Genomic DNA, 19278 nt, shown 5'->3' with positions numbered 1-19278 from the left:
AACAAGTCTAATAACTCTGTAGTTAGTTTGCCGATTGCACTGATACTTGGCATGGATGTAGGCACCCGCCGTGCAATGCATTTCCATGTGTCACGGTTGGGATGCCGCTGCACGTGCGCACGGGCAGGGTGACGCTTCCAGATCTCGAGAACGGCTGGGCCGATTGTGATCAAACTTGGCACACCGTTAGGGATCGGCGAGTAGGGTGCCGTGCACAAGTCAGATGGGGCCCAGTTTGCACGTGCGCACGTGCAGGCTGACGCTTCCATATCTCAAGAACGGCTGGACCGACTGTGCTCAAATTTGGCATACCACTAGAGACTGGTTAGTAGGGTGCCGTGCACAAGTCAGTAAGTATGTATTTTCATGTGCCACGGTTGGGGTACAACTGCACGTGCGCACGTGTAGGGGTCGTTTCCAGATCTTGGAAACGGCTGGGCCGAATGCGATTAAATTTGGTACACCGCTAGAGACCGGCGAATAGAGTGCCGTGCACAAGTCAGTTGGGACCCAGCTTGCACGTGCGCACGTGCAGGGTGCCGCTTCAAGATCTCGAAAACGGCCGGGCCGATTGCACCCAAATTTTGCACACCGCTCTAGACGGGCGAATAGGGTGCCGTGCACGTCAGTTTTTAGCACACCCACTCCGGTCTGCACGTGCAAGGCTCATCCTCTCGTTTGGCGGGTGGCGTTTTTGCGGCGTTACAGAGGTGCTTGCTCAAACAACCTGCGGTCCCGCGATGCGGAGCCCAGCATCGCAGATGCTGGTAGTTAAAACACTATTCTTTAGAATTGTGTTTTTCTATTGAAAAACAAATCTGAGTTCCCTGACAATTTGGCAAAAGCTGCCTGAGATCAGTACAACTTGATGCTCTTGAAAACGGCTGGTCCAAATATTCTGATTTTTTCAGGATTTCTAGTGGGCCAGGTGATCTACGTTCTGGTATGGGTCTCCCCTCCGCGGACCATCTGGTGCACGTGCCACGTGACTTTAAAAATTCCCGTGTTAAGCCAATGGGGAAAATGAAAAAATGCGTTCCACGGCAGATTGCTCGAAAACGATCCAAACGACCCCCCATTTTCTTACATGCAGATCAACCACCATTCGGTGCACTACCCATGGGTATGTCGCAAAGTGGCCGGAAAAGTCCAGAACCACGTGCCACGTGCCGTTGAAAATGACCCTGCACACCGGAAATTGGGACTTTTGGTCATTTCGGCGCACCCATGATGCATACTATGGCGTGGGTGACCAAACAATGGGTGTCATCCGGTCGGCAACTGTTTAAGGTGTCGTCCAGTGGGCCAAAGTGGTAGTTTCAAACTTTTGGGATCCACCACTCTGGGGATTCTTTTTGACAATATACTTACGTTTCTTGGCGCAATGTTCATTCCACCCAGCCGGTCGTCAATGCGTTAGATGACCCAAATGACGATTGACCTGAAGGAAGTTGGGGGCGAGGAACACGCACGTGCCATCCGTTTTTTACTCGGGCGCTTTCATCTAGGATATTTTTGCAGATACGTCAATGCGTTAGATGACCCAAATGACGATTGACCTGAAGGAAGTTGGGGGCGAGGAACACGCACGTGCCATCCGTTTTTTAATCGGGCGCTTTCATCTAGGAGATTTTTGCAGATATCTTTTTGATTTGTGAAAATGACCAGCCTAGCGGTATGCCAGCCGCTGATAAATTATTATCTTGCTGCGGCCGGGCGCTTATTTGCGGTGTTTGCGTTTGGCGGCTGGCGGGCGACTTTTAGTCGTTTTCGGTTAGCAGTTAGCGTCGGTGCGGTGCGGGCGGTTTTATTTTTTTCGGCGTTTCGGCGTTTTTTTCTGTGTGGTTTGCGGCGGTCGGGTGATTTTTTGCCGTTTGCGTTGGCTTTTCGGGCGTGCGTTTTACACGTTTTGCGGTGTTTACGTTTTGCGGCGGGCGGGCGTTTTGTGTTTTTTGCGGTGTTTGTCTTTGGCGGCGGGCGGGCGGGCGGGCGGGCGATGCGGGCGGTTTTCTTCTTTTTTTGCGTCGTTTGCGGTGTTAAATTTGTTTGCGGTTGGCGGGCGGTTTTATTGTTTTGCGGCGTTTTTGCGTTTTTTATTTGCGGTTTGCGGCGGGCGGGCGTTTGTTTATTTTTTGCGACGTTTGCGTTGGCGTTTCGGGCGTGCGTTTTGCGCGTTTTGCGGTGTTTGCGTTTTCCGGCGGGCGGGCGTTTTTCACAATTCAAAGTCCAAACCTTCGGGCCACAGCGCTCCTCGAAAAGCGCTGCCCTCGAGTATGCTGTTTGTGTGTTAAAATGTATATATCATGTGCTTCTCCTGAGGGCTTACTTTATGTCATTCATTATTGATCACCCTGTAAATATAAAAACACAGTTTTTCACTGTCCACCCTGACTGGGCCGCGGTGCAGGGCCAGTGGCCTGCACTATCCACCCTGCCTGGGCCGCGGTGCAGGGCCAGTGGGCGAGAGCGGCCGGTCACCTGGTCGGCGTCGCTGAGGTTCTTGGACTGGGCGGTGGGGAAGCCAGAGCCGTGGTCCATGGTGTGCAGATCGGCGCCGTACTCGACACACACGTCCTCGTCGATCGACGAGACGATCCGCCAGAACTCGCGCTCCACCGTCTGCGTGGGGATCATCTGTCGGGGCAGCGCACACGTCACTGGGGCACAGGTCACCCACTCCGGGGGGGGGGGGGCGCCCGGACTACAGTGGTCATCGGCCCACCCACTGCGGCCGCAGGCCACTCGCTCATCGGTGTGGTAACAAGGCCCAAGCAGTGTCTGACCGGGAACCAGGCAGCGACAGGGCGTGACGGCGCAGAGCTACGATCTACAGGCTGTTCCAAAAGGTTTACCCAGATAAATCCCTCGCATTTCTTTATCTGATGCTTATAAAGATTTACATCTTTGTAGCCAAAGGCATGGTAAACACGAAAAGCATATCAATGCTAATTCAGGAGGCAAAACAGTCTTACGCATGACTAGTAAATGGTGTAACTAAACAAGGTCGCCGGGCTTACGTGCACGGGCATGTTGAAGTAGTCCGATTTGAACTGGTCGGCCATCTCGCCAAACGTCTGCAGCGTGTACTCCTTCTGCGCCTGCTCGAACCCGAACGCCTCCTGCGGCTTCTCCACCTCGGCAGCCACGCACTGCGGGCACCGCCAGTCGCCTGCGGGCACACAGACCGGCGCTGTAGCACACACTGCCGGCATCGCCAGTAGCAGCGGCCACTGACTGAGCCAGCTCACGTGTCTGACCTGGTTTCCGTGTCTGAGGGTCACGCGCCGAGTTCGGATCACGCAGGACTCTAGAAGCCCCAAACAGACTCACGTGTGCCCCTGACGGTCTTACGAAGGTTGCTGAACTCTCGCCCGAACAGGGGGTTTCGTAGCTAACGTGTAGGTCAAATGACCTTTAACCCTCGCCGGCACAGGGGGGGGGGGTTGATGCAGCCCCCTAAGGTTTTTCGCGAATAACTCGCGTAAAAAGCGGCCGATCGCGACGAAACTTTCGGCACCCTCGCGTTGATCTATTTTACACCTAACCTGATAATTTCATGACCCTGACCCAAATGACCTTTGACCTACTTTCCGAGACCACGTTTGGCCGGAATCGCGATTCGGCGTATGTCGGCTCACATTAGCCGCACGTTTGCAGTCTTTTCGTGGTTTCAAACGTTCACACATGTGATTTGATGCTGCTCCCATGCATTAGGGTGGATGTCAAGGTCACCTGAAGGTCAAGTCAGGTAACTGACCTTTGATTTGACATTGACCTTGGTTTACTTTTTCGAGTTTTACTAGTTTCTAGGTCAGTTTTTTTTAGCTCAATTGAAATTTAGCAACCATCTGAATTTTGAACATTTACGAAGTAGTTTTGGTGCCTTCGTAACATGTTACGAAGCTGACAGAGGCGGTTGACACGTACTAAGAATACCCGTCACGACCCCCTACTGGTTGACCTGACCTGACCTGACCCGACCTGGCCTAAATGCATGAAGACATCGTCTGTGATCAAAACTGACACCGATATTCGACCCCGAAAACCCTCATAGCAGGGGCATTCCACGATAGATCGACAAAAAAACCTTGAAATTTACACCCGCATATTTTATTTTTTGCTTAAAATTGGTCTAATGGGTTGTGATGGGCGGGGAACCCAGCTGTGGCAAGGATTTTTTTCTTCGAACAACGGTTTCCGAGATATAGCCTCGGGCAGTTCCTGGAGGTCACGCTGCAACCTATGCTTGGCGGCTTATAACTCAGAAACTATTGGTTTTCTATGGTAAAAACTTGATATGGTTCAACTCGCAATCAACCAACAAACGTTTTGGCTATCTCGGATTTTCGATTTTTGAAAATTTTGATCACGTGACATCTTGACCTTTTTTCGAAGAGTGACTTAGATATTTTCCCAGCTGAAAGTCGCAATTTTGTCTGATGACGATTAAAGCCTTATCAATTGTCATTCATATGCGATAATAAAAAAGTGGCTTTCGGCCTGCGTTGACCTCAGGTCAGGTCATTTTTATGACCTTCCCATTATTACGAGCGGGAGCGACAGTGAGATCTCGAGAAAAAAGCAAGATAGCGACAAGCGGTAAACGGCACAGGGTACACATGGAAAAGGTCTACAATTTTTACTCTGGTCATTTTCAGGTCAGGTCAAAGATGACGTCACAGGGGTAAAAAGAAAGTCTAAATGGCGGCACTACATATAAATGAAGTTTTTCTCGAATAACTTTCGAAGTATCCCAGCTAGGAACAAACTAATAGCACCATCGTGATCCTCTCGTCGATCCGCATCGAAACATGTGTATGTTGACCTCGAAAGGTCAAGGTCAAAAGTTGACCTTAGGTCATGTGACCTTTAAGGTCATCATATATATCATTCGATGGGCCTTGACGAGCTGAACACAATGAGCTTATCCGCGCGGCTGTATCTCAAACCTGTAAGGAGTTATTAGCAAAAAAGCATTTGGTGACCTTTAATGACGTCACATGACCCAAGAGCAACGTCACAGTTGACCAAGAGCAAAAAAATTCTCAAGGTAGTCAAAGTTAGTCGCATATGGAGTCACTCATGGTACATGAGGCAATTCCGACGCGTTTTAGTGTAAAAATAAGGGAGCTGATTTTCCCCCAATTGACTTAAAATGGGGTGGTCAAGAAATTGACCTGACCTCAGGTCATCGGTATCGAAATTCAAAACGAACTGGCGCTAGGCGAAAGCAAACGGATTGGTGCCTTTTCTACGTGTCTTTCTTTATTAGATCAAAATGTACAGCCAAAAACGGAAAATTATTGTGTGTTCAACGCGTGACCTCGGATGACCTTTCAGCGGGTCACTGATACAAAGCTGCACCAGTGCCATCAATAATAGCCTAACTCAACATGATTTAAAGTATTTTAACCGGTCAGATGCGTTTCGGTGGTAGCCGATATTTCTGCCATTGACTTATAAAGGACAGATCAAAAAATGACCTGATCTCGGGTCAATGCACGCCGAAAGCCACTTTTTTATTGTCGCATATGAATGACAATTGATAAGGCTTTAATCGTCATCAGACAAAATTGCGACTTTCAGTTGGGAAAATATCAAGGTTACTCTTCGAAAAAAAAGATCAAGATGTCACGTGATCAAAATTTTCAAAAATCGAAAATTGGAGATAGCCAAAACGTTTGCTGGTTGATTGCGAGTTGAACCATATAAAGTTTTTACCATAGAAAACCAATAGTTTCTGAGTTATAAGCCGCCAAACATAGGGTTGCAGCGTGACCTCCAGGAATTGCCTGAGGCTATATCTCGGAAACCGTTGTTCGAAGAAAAAATCCTTGGCACAGCTGGCTTCCCCGCCCATAACAACCCATTAGACCAATTTTAAGCGAAAAATAAAATATGAGGGTGTACGGCTTTGAACGATATATCGTGGAGTGTCCCAGCAGTGACACTACGCCGTTCTAACAGGTCCCGATTTTCCTGACTTTTGGGTCATTGACCTGAGCTGTCAGGGGTTGTACTATTGGTCTCAAGATAAGGGCCCAGGCGACCTGTAATTTTGATGCGGTGAATACCCTAACCCTCACCACAGCTCGGGCCGAGTGCACCCCTCCTCCCACTCAGCGACACCCCCACTCGAGTTGTGGCGAGGGTGAGGGTATTCACCGCATCCGAACTACAGGTCGCCTGGGCCCTTATCTTGAGACCAATAGTACAACCTCTGACAGCTCAGCGCGGCCAACTTTCCTTGTCTTGGCATAATGCATAGCTGAATTGAGCAAAGTAGACATAAACAAATACAAATCCATACATGATGTGAAAACGACAGAGCGATGAATCTTCCTCTCAAGTATCCTGAACCACTTAAGTACCGACTTGAAGCGTTAAACTAACAATTATGACGTCCGTTTAGTAGGGCGACAGCGGAACGTCCCTTCCGCGGCCCGTCACACAGCCGAGAGCGCCGGGTCTGCGCGTCGATAATGGTCATTTCACGCTTTAGTGTGGCTTACTTTGATTCATCGTGACACTGAGTTGTGTAATTGCGCCTTATTGCCGGCTGTCAGCTGTGATAGACGCATATTAATATTTGATAATATTTTTCGCTACATATTGCTTTTGGCATTCAGCTTTCATTGGAAAACGAAAAACATGCCTATAATTTCAAGAATGTCCTTGACAGCTCGTTAAATAAAAAATTATTAGGTAGGTACGTACGTTTTTACAAATGCGCAATTTTTGAAAAAGGCCATCGAACGATTTCGATAAAAAATACATTTTTGGAATCAGCTCACTGTCAGCTTTCGAATGGTATATTTCGTTTCTTTGGTGGATGAAATGACTTTCCGACGAACCGTGAAGTGGGGTGCCGGAAAAATTCCGTTTGAACCTAGTTTGTACGTGCGCACGTGCAGGAGGACGTAACTGTATCTCAACAATGTTTTGGCCAATTACCCTCGAAGACAGCCGGCCCCGAGCGGACTGACGACTGAGCGGACTGACGAGCCGCCTACCTTTGGGGATCTCGATCAGCGGCGGGTTCAGGCAGAACGTGTGGTAGCTGTCGTCGCAGCCGTCACAGAGCAGCATCGACTCCTCCGAGTCGCCCTTGGTGCAGATGTGGCAGACGTAGCGCGCCAGCTGCAACCAACCGGCATCGCGTGTCAATGGCCCGCACTGACCACGGCAGTCACTCAACAATCAACACTGAACAATGATCGCCGCTGACCAATCACTGTTACAGACCACCGGCGGTAACTAGCCACTGCCAGTTACCGATTATTGACCGTCACCGGTCGTTATTTACCACACTACTTACCACTTACTACTGAGCACTGACCGACACTGACCACTGATCACTGATCGTTACTGAACACTGATCGTTACTGACCACTGACCGTCAAATACTTCAGGACGAGGCTGCTTTGGTTGGCCCTATATAGACTTCGGGTGACTATTAATTATCCACGCCAACTTACAACCGACGGGGTGGGGTATCCGCACCCCCCACCCCCCCATGAGATCTCGAAAACGAAGCAAGATAGCGACAAGCGGTAAACGGAATGGGATACACGCGGATAAAGTCTACATTTTTAATGAGGTCATTTTTAGGTCATGTCAAAGATGACGTCATAGGGGTCAAAAAAGTCAAAATAGCGCCGCTAAATATGAAGAGTGTTTTCTCGAATAACTTTCGAAGTACCCAAGTCAGGAACAAACTAATAGCACCTTCGTGATCCTCTCGTCGATCCGCATCGAAACATATATATTTTGACCTCAAAAAGGTCAAGGTCAAAGGTTGACCTCAGGTCACGTCAGCTCAAGGTCATCATGTAAATCATTCAATGCGCATTGACGAGCTGAACACAAGGAGACCATCCGCGCGGCTGTATCTCGTTCCTGTAAGAAGTTACCTATTACAGTGGAATCCGCTTAACCTTCGCCCCAGCGGGGGGAGGGCATATGTTACCACCCTGTCGCGTTTTTTTGCGTATGAATAAAACGGTGTCCGGACAAATTGCCGAAAGGCGATATACCGAATGTCATTTTGCCGAATGCATTTCGCCGAATGTCATTTTGCCGATGTGCTTTTTGCCGACGTGTCAAGAAGTCGAAATGCTAAAAGTCGAAATGGCATTTGCCGACATGCCTTTTTGCCGAAATGCCAATTTGCCGAAATGTCAATCTGCCGAAATGTCAATTTGCCGAAATGTCAATTTGCCGAAATGTCAATTTGCCGAAATGTCAATTTGTCGAAATGTCAATTTGCCGAAATGCCAATTTACCGAAATGTAGGTAAATTTGCCGAAATGTAAATTTGCCGAAATGTCAATCTGCCGAATGGGTAGTTTGCCGAAATGTCAATTAGTTGAAATATAACTTTGCCGAAATGTCAATCTGCAAACCTAGGTTAGGTTAGGTTAGGTTAGGTGGTGTTTATTTTCTTAGGACTGATCACCAATTTACTTTTGGTGCAATCCCCAAGTAAGAAGCAAATCACATGATATCCTTTGACCTCCTGATTTCATAACTAATAATTATTCATGGAACAAACAAGTTTAAAAGCACCAATACCATGTGAAAATAAACATCAAATTGCTCGTGGCGAAACAGCGCAGTGCCGAAGGCAATACCTTAGGAGAGATTACAGGCAAAGGTAAGTCAAATATTTTTAGGTTAACCCTCGCCGGCCGAGGGGGGGCGAGTGCGGGTGCCGCACCCCCATAGGTTTTTTGCGATAGCTCCGAACACGCTGGCGATAGAGAGCTGAAACTTGGCATAGCTGACCTTTTGTTTCAAGCCGGATCTTTTTACACCAACCGCATTTTCGGGTTAGGTCAGGTCACCGACCTTTGACGTCATAAGTGAACCTCTGCACGGTCTTCAGATATCGCAACTTCGCAACGCCCTCACGGCTAGAGGTGATGTCACAGGGAGATAAAACTTGCAGGATCTAGTATCCATTATGAGTTTCACAATTTGTATATCTCGGATTTTTCCTAAAGGTCATATGAGGTCAGGTCATTTTCGTGACCTCACCATTATAAGTCAATGGGGAAAAATGAAAACTGCTATTCTGGCGCCGGGAACGATCTCCAACTATCTCAAGCACACAGAATCGTGATTTGACGCACTCCTTGCAAGGTAAGGTGAGTAACTTTTGCAATGTTGACCTTGCGTGACGTCATTTATGACGTCATCAAGGTCATATTAGTTTTTCGTCAATAACTCCCGATCAAATTGAGCTAGCGAGTCGGGAAAGCCACCAATGGACTCAGGAAGACCTGCCGAATCGAATGATATGCGACATGACCTCTTTCCACCAACTTCATGACCTAGGGTGCTGACCTGACCGTGACCTTAGGTCAACACCCTAAGTTGACTTGACCCAAACAAAAATTATATCATTTGACGCGCCTAAGCAAGGCAAACACGATGCTGCCAAAATCGCGGCCCTGCGGCCCTTTCTGGCGAAGTTATTCGCCAAAAACTGAACCGTACCTTGGGGCACTTGACCTGACCTCAGAGGTCACCGGTTAACGTAGGACCTTAAAATCGTATGTCAATCTCTGCGTCTCGTAACGGCGCACACGCTCGTTTTTTTTCCGCGACGCGCCAGCTCCACCAGGGGCGAAACGACTAATAAGTATTTCGGCAAATTGGCATTTCGTTCATTATCTTGAATGGTTTTTAGCACAGTTTTGAGAGACATTATGAATATAATAAGAGATATTAACCTTACTCTCATATTAGCCAAAAGATATAAAATTTCAAAAAGACAAAATACAGTTTCGGGAGCTTTCGGCTTTGCGCCTTTATCAACCGTTATGTAATATTTAGATCATTTTCGTCACAAACTTGCATGGAACAGAAAATTCGAATTGGTACGAACATGCAGAAATCACACACGCACTTCCCAGCTACTCTTTAAAAACGCATCTATGCAAAACTTACAGAGACATAAAAGATTTATCATGAAGTGCAGAACAAGACAGTCATGTCGAAAACATGAGTCATACGTTCAGCGGAGATAGTATCTATCGTGGGTACATCATCAATAATGGGTCCCGACCCCCCGACCAACATTAAAAATATGGAGATAAGCATATATGAGGTAAGTACATGCATGCATACGATAACAGAAGTGTACAACAGCACAACCGCACGGCGCACACCCGCGCACACAAGTTTCCACGGTCAGTCAGTTTAGATATAATGACCACTCAGATGATAGGCCAAGACGAGGTTTGCGTGTTAAGAGTGGGTTGAAGTTCGCGAATAAAAATGGATTCCCAAATTTTTCTATCTGGGCCGTCTTTTGACGCATGCAGAATCTTGATTGAGACGTTTGAGCAGTCCAGTTGCACAGAGTGTTTCGTTTGGTGAAGGCCAAAAGGGGTGTCTAGTTTGTTGTTTTTTGCATCTCTCATGTGTTCATTATATCTAAGCCTGACAGATCGGCATGTTTCACCGACATACACAGACTCGCCTTGAGCGCACAGCTGACATTCCATCTGGTACACCACATTTTTTTCATGACATCTCCCACGCAACCCTGCCTCACAGCATGGACACTTCCTGCCCCCACCTGGGCAGGGTGCTGGTTGGTAGGCCACCCGCACTAGTTTTTGTTTCAGGTTGGGACCTCCTTTCCATGCAACTTTCAGGTTGAGGTGACTAGCCCTAATGATACCCTCAATCCTGTGGCTGAGTGCATCATCAATGAATGGAAGCGCAAGATAGACGGGGGCAGAGCCCGATCTAGTCGGCCTTAGGCGGTTATCACGTTGGGCTTCGTGTTGGAGCCTGCTAACTAAGTGGGGCGGGTAGCCGTTCTTTGTGAATAGGTCATGGATGAGTTTAAGGCTACGGGCTCGTGGTAGACCAGGGGAAGAGATTTTGATAGCACGTAACGTTTGTGAGCGGACGGCGTTTTTCTTAGTCGACATTGGCAGAGCTGAAAGGTAGTGAATTATCACTGGTGATGCCATCGGTTTAATGTATAGCTCACTGGAGTATGCGCCTGACTCAGAGATCGATATTTTTGTGTCCAGGAACGCCAATACTCCAGTGTCACCGGTGTGTTTGTTCTATGGTGAACTTGATGGTGGGATGGACCGTGTTTAGGAAATTGAAGTAGTCGAAGAGGGCGTCCCTACCATGCGTCCAGACTCCGAAATCGTCGTCGATATACCGTACGTACAGTGAGGGCTGTAGACGACTAGCTGACAGAAACATGGACTCTAAGGCGTTCATAAAGACTATCGCTAGCGGGGGTGCCACCCTGCTGCCCATCGCTATGCCTTGCGTCTGTCTGAAGTAGTTCTGACCAAAGCGAACGAAATTGTTGGTCAAACAGTGCTCGAGTAGCTTACGCATGCTGGACAGCTCCAGACCAAATGTTTCCACTCGGTCTACGTGGTGTTGTAGGAGTGTCAGCGTGGCATCAATGGCCTCATTTATAGGGATGTTACCGTATAGGTTAACGACATCGACACTGAACAGTATTGTGCCCCGTTCAAACCCGTGCGGATACTTAGCTGCTAAGTATCCGCACGGGTTTGAACGGGGCACAATACTGTTCAGTGTCGATGTCGTTAACCTATACGGTAACATCCCTATAAATGAGGCCATTGATGCCACGCTGACACTCCTACAACACCACGTAGACCGAGTGGAAACATTTGGTCTGGAGCTGTCCAGCATGCGTAAGCTACTCGAGCACTGTTTGACCAACAATTTCGTTCGCTTTGGTCAGAACTACTTCAGACAGACGCAAGGCATAGCGATGGGCAGCAGGGTGGCACCCCCGCTAGCGATAGTCTTTATGAACGCCTTAGAGTCCATGTTTCTGTCAGCTAGTCGTCTACAGCCCTCACTGTACGTACGGTATATCGACGACGTGTTCGGAGTCTGGACGCATGGTAGGGACGCCCTCTTCGACTACTTCAATTTCCTAAACACGGTCCATCCCACCATCAAGTTCACCATAGAACACACCGGTGACACTGGAGTATTGGCGTTCCTGGACACAAAAATATCGATCTCTGAGTCAGGCGCATACTCCAGTGAGCTATACATTAAACCGATGGCATCACCAGTGATAATTCACTACCTTTCAGCTCTGCCAATGTCGACTAAGAAAAACGCCGTCCGCTCACAAACGTTACGTGCTATCAAAATCTCTTCCCCTGGTCTACCACGAGCCCGTAGCCTTAAACTCATCCATGACCTATTCACAAAGAACGGCTACCCGCCCCACTTAGTTAGCAGGCTCCAACACGAGGCCCAACGTGATAACCGCCTAAGGCCGACTAGATCGGGCTCTGCCCCCGTCTATCTTGCGCTTCCATTCATTGATGATGCACTCAGCCACAGGATTGAGGGTATCATTAGGGCTAGTCACCTCAACCTGAAAGTTGCATGGAAAGGAGGTCCCAACCTGAAACAAAAACTAGTGCGGGCGGCCTACCAACCAGCACCCTGCCCAGGTGGGGGCAGGAAGTGTCCATGCTGTGAGGCAGGGTTGCGTGGGAGATGTCATGAAAAGAATGTGGTGTACCAGATGGAATGTCAACTGTGCGCACAAGGCGAGTCTGTGTATGTCGGTGAAACACGCCGATCTGTCAGGCTTAGATATAATGAACACATGAGAGATGCAAAAAACAACAAACTAGACACCCCTTTTGGCCTTCACCAAACGAAACACTCTGTGCAACTGGACTGCTCAAACGTCTCAATCAAGATTCTGCATGCGTCAAAAGACGGCCCAGATAGAAAAATTTGGGAATCCATTTTTATTCGCGAACTTCAACCCACTCTTAACACGCAAACCTCGTCTTGGCCTATCATCTGAGTGGTCATTATATCTAAACTGACTGACCGTGGAAACTTGTGTGCGCGGGTGTGCGCCGTGCGGTTGTGCTGTTGTACACTTCTGTTATCGTATGCATGCATGTACTTACCTCATATATGCTTATCTCCATATTTTTAATGTTGGTCGGGGGGTCGGGACCCATTATTGATGATGTACCCACGATATATACTATCTCCGCTGAACGTATGACTCATGTTTTCGACATGACTGTCTTGTTCTGCACTTCATGATAAATCTTTTATGTCTCTGTAAGTTTTGCATAGATGCGTTTTTAAAGAGTAGCTGGGAAGTGCGTGTGTGATTTCTGCATGTTCGTACCAATTCGAATTTTCTGTTCCATGCAAGTTTGTGACGAAAATGATCTAAATAATACATAACGGTTGATAAAGGCGCAAAGCCGAAAGCTCCCGAAACTGTATTTTGTCTTTTTGAAATTTTATATCTTTTGGCTAATATGAGAGTAAGGTTAATATCTCTTATTAAATTGGCATTTCGGCAAATGGCATTTCGACTTTTTGACACGTCGGCAAAAAGCACATCGGCAAAATGACATTCGCCGAAATACATTCGGCAAAATAACATTCGGCAAATCGCCTTTCAGCAATTACCACTTCGGCCGGCGTGTATGTAGAAAACCAATAGGTCCGGTGAGGGTTAACCCGATTAGTGGCAGGCTCCTGGCTACATTGTTGTGTAGGTATCTGGCCTCAGGCCGAAGGCCTGCAGCCTGATGCACAATCACTTAACCTAAAAATACTTGACTTATCATTGTCTGCAATCCATTCATGTGAGTAGCTTCTCCCTTATCCACGGGTAGGCAAAAAACAGTAGGTCAGGTTAGGTAAGGTTTGGTTATGTTTTTCTTATACTTTGGTGAGATGTAAGTGGGTTTCTTTACCTTTGAAAAGCGAGTCGGTCTTAAAGTTAATACTTACGGGTCAGGTTAGGTTAGTTTAGGTTAGGTTAGGTTAATTTCGGCTAATTGGCATTTCGGCAAATTGACATTTCGACTAACTGACTTTTCGGTAAATTGACCTTTCGGCAAATTTACATTTCGACTAATTAGCATTTCGGCAAATTAGTATTTCGGCGAATTGACATTTCGACTAATTGACTTTTCAGTAAATTGACATTTCGGCAAATTGACATTTCGACAAATTTACATTTCGACTAATTAGCATTTCGGTAAATTAGCATTTCGGTAAATTAGCATTTCGGCGAATTGACATTTCGACTAATTGCCTTTTCGGCAAATTGACATTTTCGGCTTATTGCACGTCGGCAAAAAGGCATGTCGGCAAATTGCATTTCGACTTTTAGCACTTCGCCCTTTTGACACGTCGGCAAAAAGACACGTCGGCAAAATGCATTCGACATATTGACATTCGGCGAATAAGCATTCGGCAAAATGCAGTTCGGCAAATTGTCCTGTAACCGAATAAAACACCGCGGCGCCGCTTGGAGTAGCTTTTTGTACATCAATTTTGGACAATGCGTGAAATTTTTGACCCCAGGTCATGTCAGGTCAGGTCACCAGGTCAAGGTAACTGACCAAGCCTAAAAAAGTTTGCAATCATGTCCAGCCTGCAGTGTTTGTCAGAAACGTTTTAAACTTGGTGGATTGCATGATGTTATGGGCGCCTAAAAATTGTACAGGGTGTCTCAAAAGTTCGTTGACAGGTACCAGCCATGCTTTTTTTGTCAATAATTCTAAATCAACAATTAATTAACGGTCGAAATTTTGCATGGGCATTCGTAACAACCTTCCTCAAGCAGTCTCATTGTTTTCAAGCGCATTCGATCCTTCATGAGCTCACAAAAAAGGGTTCATTTCTGACCATGGGTCAGGCATGAAAATGGAGGTCGCAAAATCGGGTCGGCTGAGAAACTCTCTATTTCAGAAGTAATGGGAATGGTTAAGTCGGAAATGACCCATGGCAAACTGTCGGCGAGGATGACTACAACATGATGATCATCTAATAAAAACGGCGGCTAAAATTTTTGAAGGACAAAACCATGCGAGACTAATAGCGTTTCGAACGACCCTCGTACGGCAGCAGACTCGTGCTCCGGAAAGCAGCTGAAAATGAAGTCATAACTATTGAAAACTACAGAGCTACAGGTGACAAAGTTGCCAAAAAGTTATTTGAGGTTGGGTCATTCGAACTGACCTGGTGACTTGACTTTGAAAGGTAGGAGGTTTAAACTTGCTCACAATGTATGTGTAAAATTGATGGTGGAATAGTCAGGCAAACTTTCGCGACGCTACGCGCCGCGGTTTTCCCGCTATTTACGAAAGCCCTCAGGGGGGGGGGGGGATATCCGCCGACCCATCACTGAGCACTGACCGTTACTGACCACCGACCATCCAGTCGCCGCCGCGACACACAGCCACCACTCACGCACCGGGTCAATGTCGTACAGGATCTTCTTGGCCCTGGGTTTGCTCTTGTTGTTCTCCTGGTAGCCGGACATCTTGGGCCCGGCGCCGTAGAACTGGAGCCGCTTGAGCTCCTTGTTGTTGGGCCCCTGGTCGGCCAGCTCCTGTCGGCACAGAGCGGCAGACACTCACACAGGCCACAGCACCACCAAGCTCGCCGCCTTCACAACCTCAGCAGACAATGTGCCACGCACACAGAGCCACCAGCGACCGGGGAAGATGCGGGCCCGCTGGTTATCTGTGAAATGGCAAAACAGAGTCTACAAACTTCGACATATTTGCTATTGCCGGCGACATGTAGTGCGACCAATCAGCCTCCTGTCCTCTGCTCGCTATTTCACATCTCCTAAAGAAATGCAGATACCGCAATTTCGAAGGGGATTGTCGAAAACGTTCCGGGTAAGTCATGGGACATCAAAATGCATTTAATGTCTTCTACCCTCGATATTGTCAACAGTAGGTCGATAGGTACCAGTAAAACGCCTTTTGGGGCGAAGAACAAGCGAGCGAGATAGTGAGCCCTGCACGTGCGGAAGGGCGAGAGGGTACTTCCAACGGGCTTGTGCAAAGCACCCTTCTAACCGGTCGCTAGCGGTGTACCAAATTTGAACGTAATCGGCCCAGCCGTTCCTGAGATCTGGAAGCGGCATTCTGCACGTGCGTACGCGCAAATGGGGTCCAAACTGACTTTTGCACGGCACCCTACTAACCGGTCCCCAACCGTGTACCAAATTTGAGCGCAATCGGCCCAGCCGTTCTCGAGATCTGGAAGCGCCCCCTGCACGTGCGCACGTGCAGTAGCACCTTAACCGCAACACATGGGAATGCATTGCCTGGTGGGTGCCTACCTGTATGCCAAGTTTCAGCGAAATCGCCCCAGTAATTACCGAGTTATTGAAATGGGAACAAATTTGGCCCCTCTTCTTTTTGTATTTTGCACGTGCAGTGGAGGTCACTCACATAGATCAAGAGTATCCGACCTTTGGTAGAAGGGATGCAGCTACCCTACAAAAATTACCGCAAGACAATCGCCCAAGCAGCTGCTGAGATATGAGCCTCTCAAAATCATTACTTTTGCAAAACAGCTTGAACACCCTTGACTTTTCACGTGGCACGTGCCACGACGGTCTTCGGTACTGCCTGTGACGGGGCGGGCCTTACACCAGCCACCGAGCCGCCCATCCCAGACCAGCCACCGAGCCGCCCATCCCAGACCAGCCACCGAGCCGCCCATCCCAGACCAGCCACCGAGCCGCCCATCCCAGACCAGCCACCGAGCCGCCCATCCCAGACCAGCCACCGAGCCGCCCATCCCAGACCAGCCACCGAGCCGCCCAGACCAGACCAGCCACCGAGCCGTCCACTCACCTGGACGGCATCGTGGTCCAGCGTGGTGTCCTGGGGGCGCGACACGCGCCGCGTGCCGGCCAGCTTCTTAGCCGGGTCGTCCGGTGACGCCTTCCCCGCCTCGGGCACCGCTGACTGGTCAGCAGCTGTCGGCTGCTGTGGGTAGGGTGACAGTCAGCTGTGGGTAGGGTGACAGCTGTGGGTAGGTAGACAGCTGAGGGTAGGGTGACAGCTGAGGGTAGGGTGACAGCTGAGGGTATGGTGACAGTCAGCTGTGGGTAGGGTGACAGTCAGCTGTGGGTAGGGTGACAGCTGTGGGTAGGTAGACAGCTGAGGGTAGGGTGACAGCTGAGGGTAGGGTGACAGCTGAGGGTATGGTGACAGTCAGCTGTGGGTAGGGTGACAGCTGTGGGTAGGGTGACAGCTGTGGGTATGGTGACAGCTGTGGGTATGGTGACAGCTGTGGGTAGGGTGACAGCTGTGGGTAGGGTGACAGCTGAGGGTAGGGTGACAGTCAGCTGTGGGTAGGGTGACAGCTGAGGGTAGGGTGACAGCTGAGGGTAGGGTGGCAGCTGTGGGTAGGGTGACAGCTGTGGGTAGGGTGACAGTTAGCTATGGGTAGTGTGGCAGTCAGCCGTGGGTAGGTAGACAGTCTGCTGTGGGCACTGGTGTCAATTGTATACTTTTGGTGGGTCCTCGGCCCCCAATGCTGAGTTCGTCCCCCAGTGCTACTCTCGCCCCCCCCCCCCCCCCCGCCAGTGTTTTTCTGATTTTCGCACTTAAGCAATGCCTATATGCATGCAACGTTAAAGATTCTTGCTTTCAGTGGCTTCGTGCTTTTGTCAAGTTTTTCCTCAATTTGGTATCAATTATTTTACTACAGATTTACAGACAGATACAGCAGATTACAGATTACCATAACACGCGGCGAATTTAGCGAAGTGCAAAACCAAGATTCCTACAGATATGCAAAACCACGTCGAGCTATTGGGCTTGTTCTTAGAGTTTTGTGGGAGGTCGAAAATGTGTTGATTTGGACGCCGCATCTGGACGCCGGGGCTATCGGTGGCTGGACAGAGACGGCGAGGGGGACACTTTGGTAGGAATTCTCTGTTCTGATAGTTTTGTTGACAGGTGCTGCCGCCAGCGCTAAACGCTGGCGCGGAGACATATCATTTAAATATAAAGCATGTGCCACTCGGTGTTTACAGCTGGAGCTGAGTGTTTACAGCTGGAGCTGAGTGTTTACAGCTGGAGCTGAGTGTTTACAGATGGAGCTGAGTGTTTACACCTGGAGCTGAGTGTTTACAGCTGGAGCTGAGTGTTAACAGATGGAGCTGAGTGTTTACACCTGGAGCTGAGTGTTTACAGCTGGAGCTGAGTGTTTACAGCTGGAGCTGAGTGTTTACAGATGGAGCTGAGTGTTTACAGCTGGAGCTGAGTGTTTACAGCTGGAGCTGAATGACCGAGCTTGATATCTGATTACGGTATCGTGGTGGCTGCTGTGGTCACACCCCGCTCTATAGCATGGAGCCGCCGCTGAGCCGGCGCCGGTATCATATGCAGTCTGGGCTGTGGCCGCCCGGGCCACCGCCTGAATACAGCTCTCGGCCCGGGCCACCGCCTGAATACAGCTCTCGGCCCGGGCCACCGCCTGAATACAGCTCTCGGCCCGGGCAACCGCCTGAATACAGCTCTCGGCCCGGGCCACCGCCTGAATACAGCTCTCGGCCCGGGCCACCGCACAGTGGGCCGATATGCCATTCCAGCGCGACAGGGCCTGAATCCTCGAACGGAACCCTTGGTTTTTCGCGAGTAATTCGCGTAAAAAAGCAGCCGATCGCAACGAAACTTTCAGTACCCTCGCGATAACTACTTTTACAGCTACCCTTAAAATTTCATGACCCTGACCTTAATGATCTTTGACCTGTGACCTTCTTTCAAGACCATGTTTGGCCGGAATCGCGATTCAGCGTATGTCGGCTCGCATTAGCCGCGGGTTTGCAGTCTTTCCTTGGTTTAAAGCGTTCAGAAATGGGATATTATGTTGCTCCCATGCTTTAGGGTGGGTGTCAAGGTCACCAGAAGGTCAGGTAAGGTCATTGACCTTTGATGACCTTGATTCACTTTTTCGAGTTTTACATGTTTCTAGGCTAGTTTTTGCAGTGGCGGTTCGCCCATTAAGGCAACTCAGGCAGTGCCTAACCAGAATTTTCTGGGTTAGATTTCTGCCTTTTTGTTTTGTTTTTTAAATTAAAAATATTTTTTCCCCAATGATTTTAGTAGTTTGATAACATATAGTTACCCTACTAACACCAACATTCAACTTATGCACGTACTATTCGCTATAATTTTTATGCAGCCTAGTGTGCAATAATTTAGCTGCCTCATGTCCAGATTCCTGCATTCAATTTACATGGGCTGGCAACTCCAGAAATGTTGGGCTATCAGGCACGCCTAACCTGCCTTTCTTGGCGATAATCATTGAGAAAGGACAAGATTCGAACAAGACCTGCCAAGAAATTTGGCTAGTTCTTGGCGGTTAGACTGGCATCGTCTCGTTTCTGAACGTTTTTGTTGTGCGATCTGTTTATGCCACGTGATAGTTGGTGGG

The 19278-nt window shown here is 48.6% G+C and overlaps 1 protein-coding gene across 1 annotated transcript in view; it reads right to left on the bottom strand.

Moving 5' to 3' along the window:
* The window catches only part of LOC122381031 (lysine-specific demethylase 5A-like), a 203143-nt gene that overhangs the window by 122169 nt on the left and 61696 nt on the right, over positions 1-19278 (bottom strand). The window contains exons 6-10 of the mRNA XM_043364719.1: positions 16686-16820; positions 15284-15421; positions 7014-7140; positions 3018-3169; positions 2479-2634 (exon numbers count right to left, since the gene is read on the bottom strand). Of these exons, the coding sequence (XP_043220654.1) occupies positions 2479-2634; positions 3018-3169; positions 7014-7140; positions 15284-15421; positions 16686-16820 (708 nt within the window). The remainder of the gene's footprint in view (positions 1-2478; positions 2635-3017; positions 3170-7013; positions 7141-15283; positions 15422-16685; positions 16821-19278) is intronic.

This window comes from Amphibalanus amphitrite, unplaced genomic scaffold (assembly GCF_019059575.1).
Source record: "Amphibalanus amphitrite isolate SeventyFive unplaced genomic scaffold, NRLGWU_Aamphi_draft 000112F_arrow, whole genome shotgun sequence".
NCBI classification, from domain to species: Eukaryota; Metazoa; Arthropoda; class Thecostraca; order Balanomorpha; family Balanidae; genus Amphibalanus; species Amphibalanus amphitrite.
The sequence above is the reverse complement of the archived record's forward strand: the minus strand, read 5'-3'. Positions and strand labels throughout refer to the sequence as shown.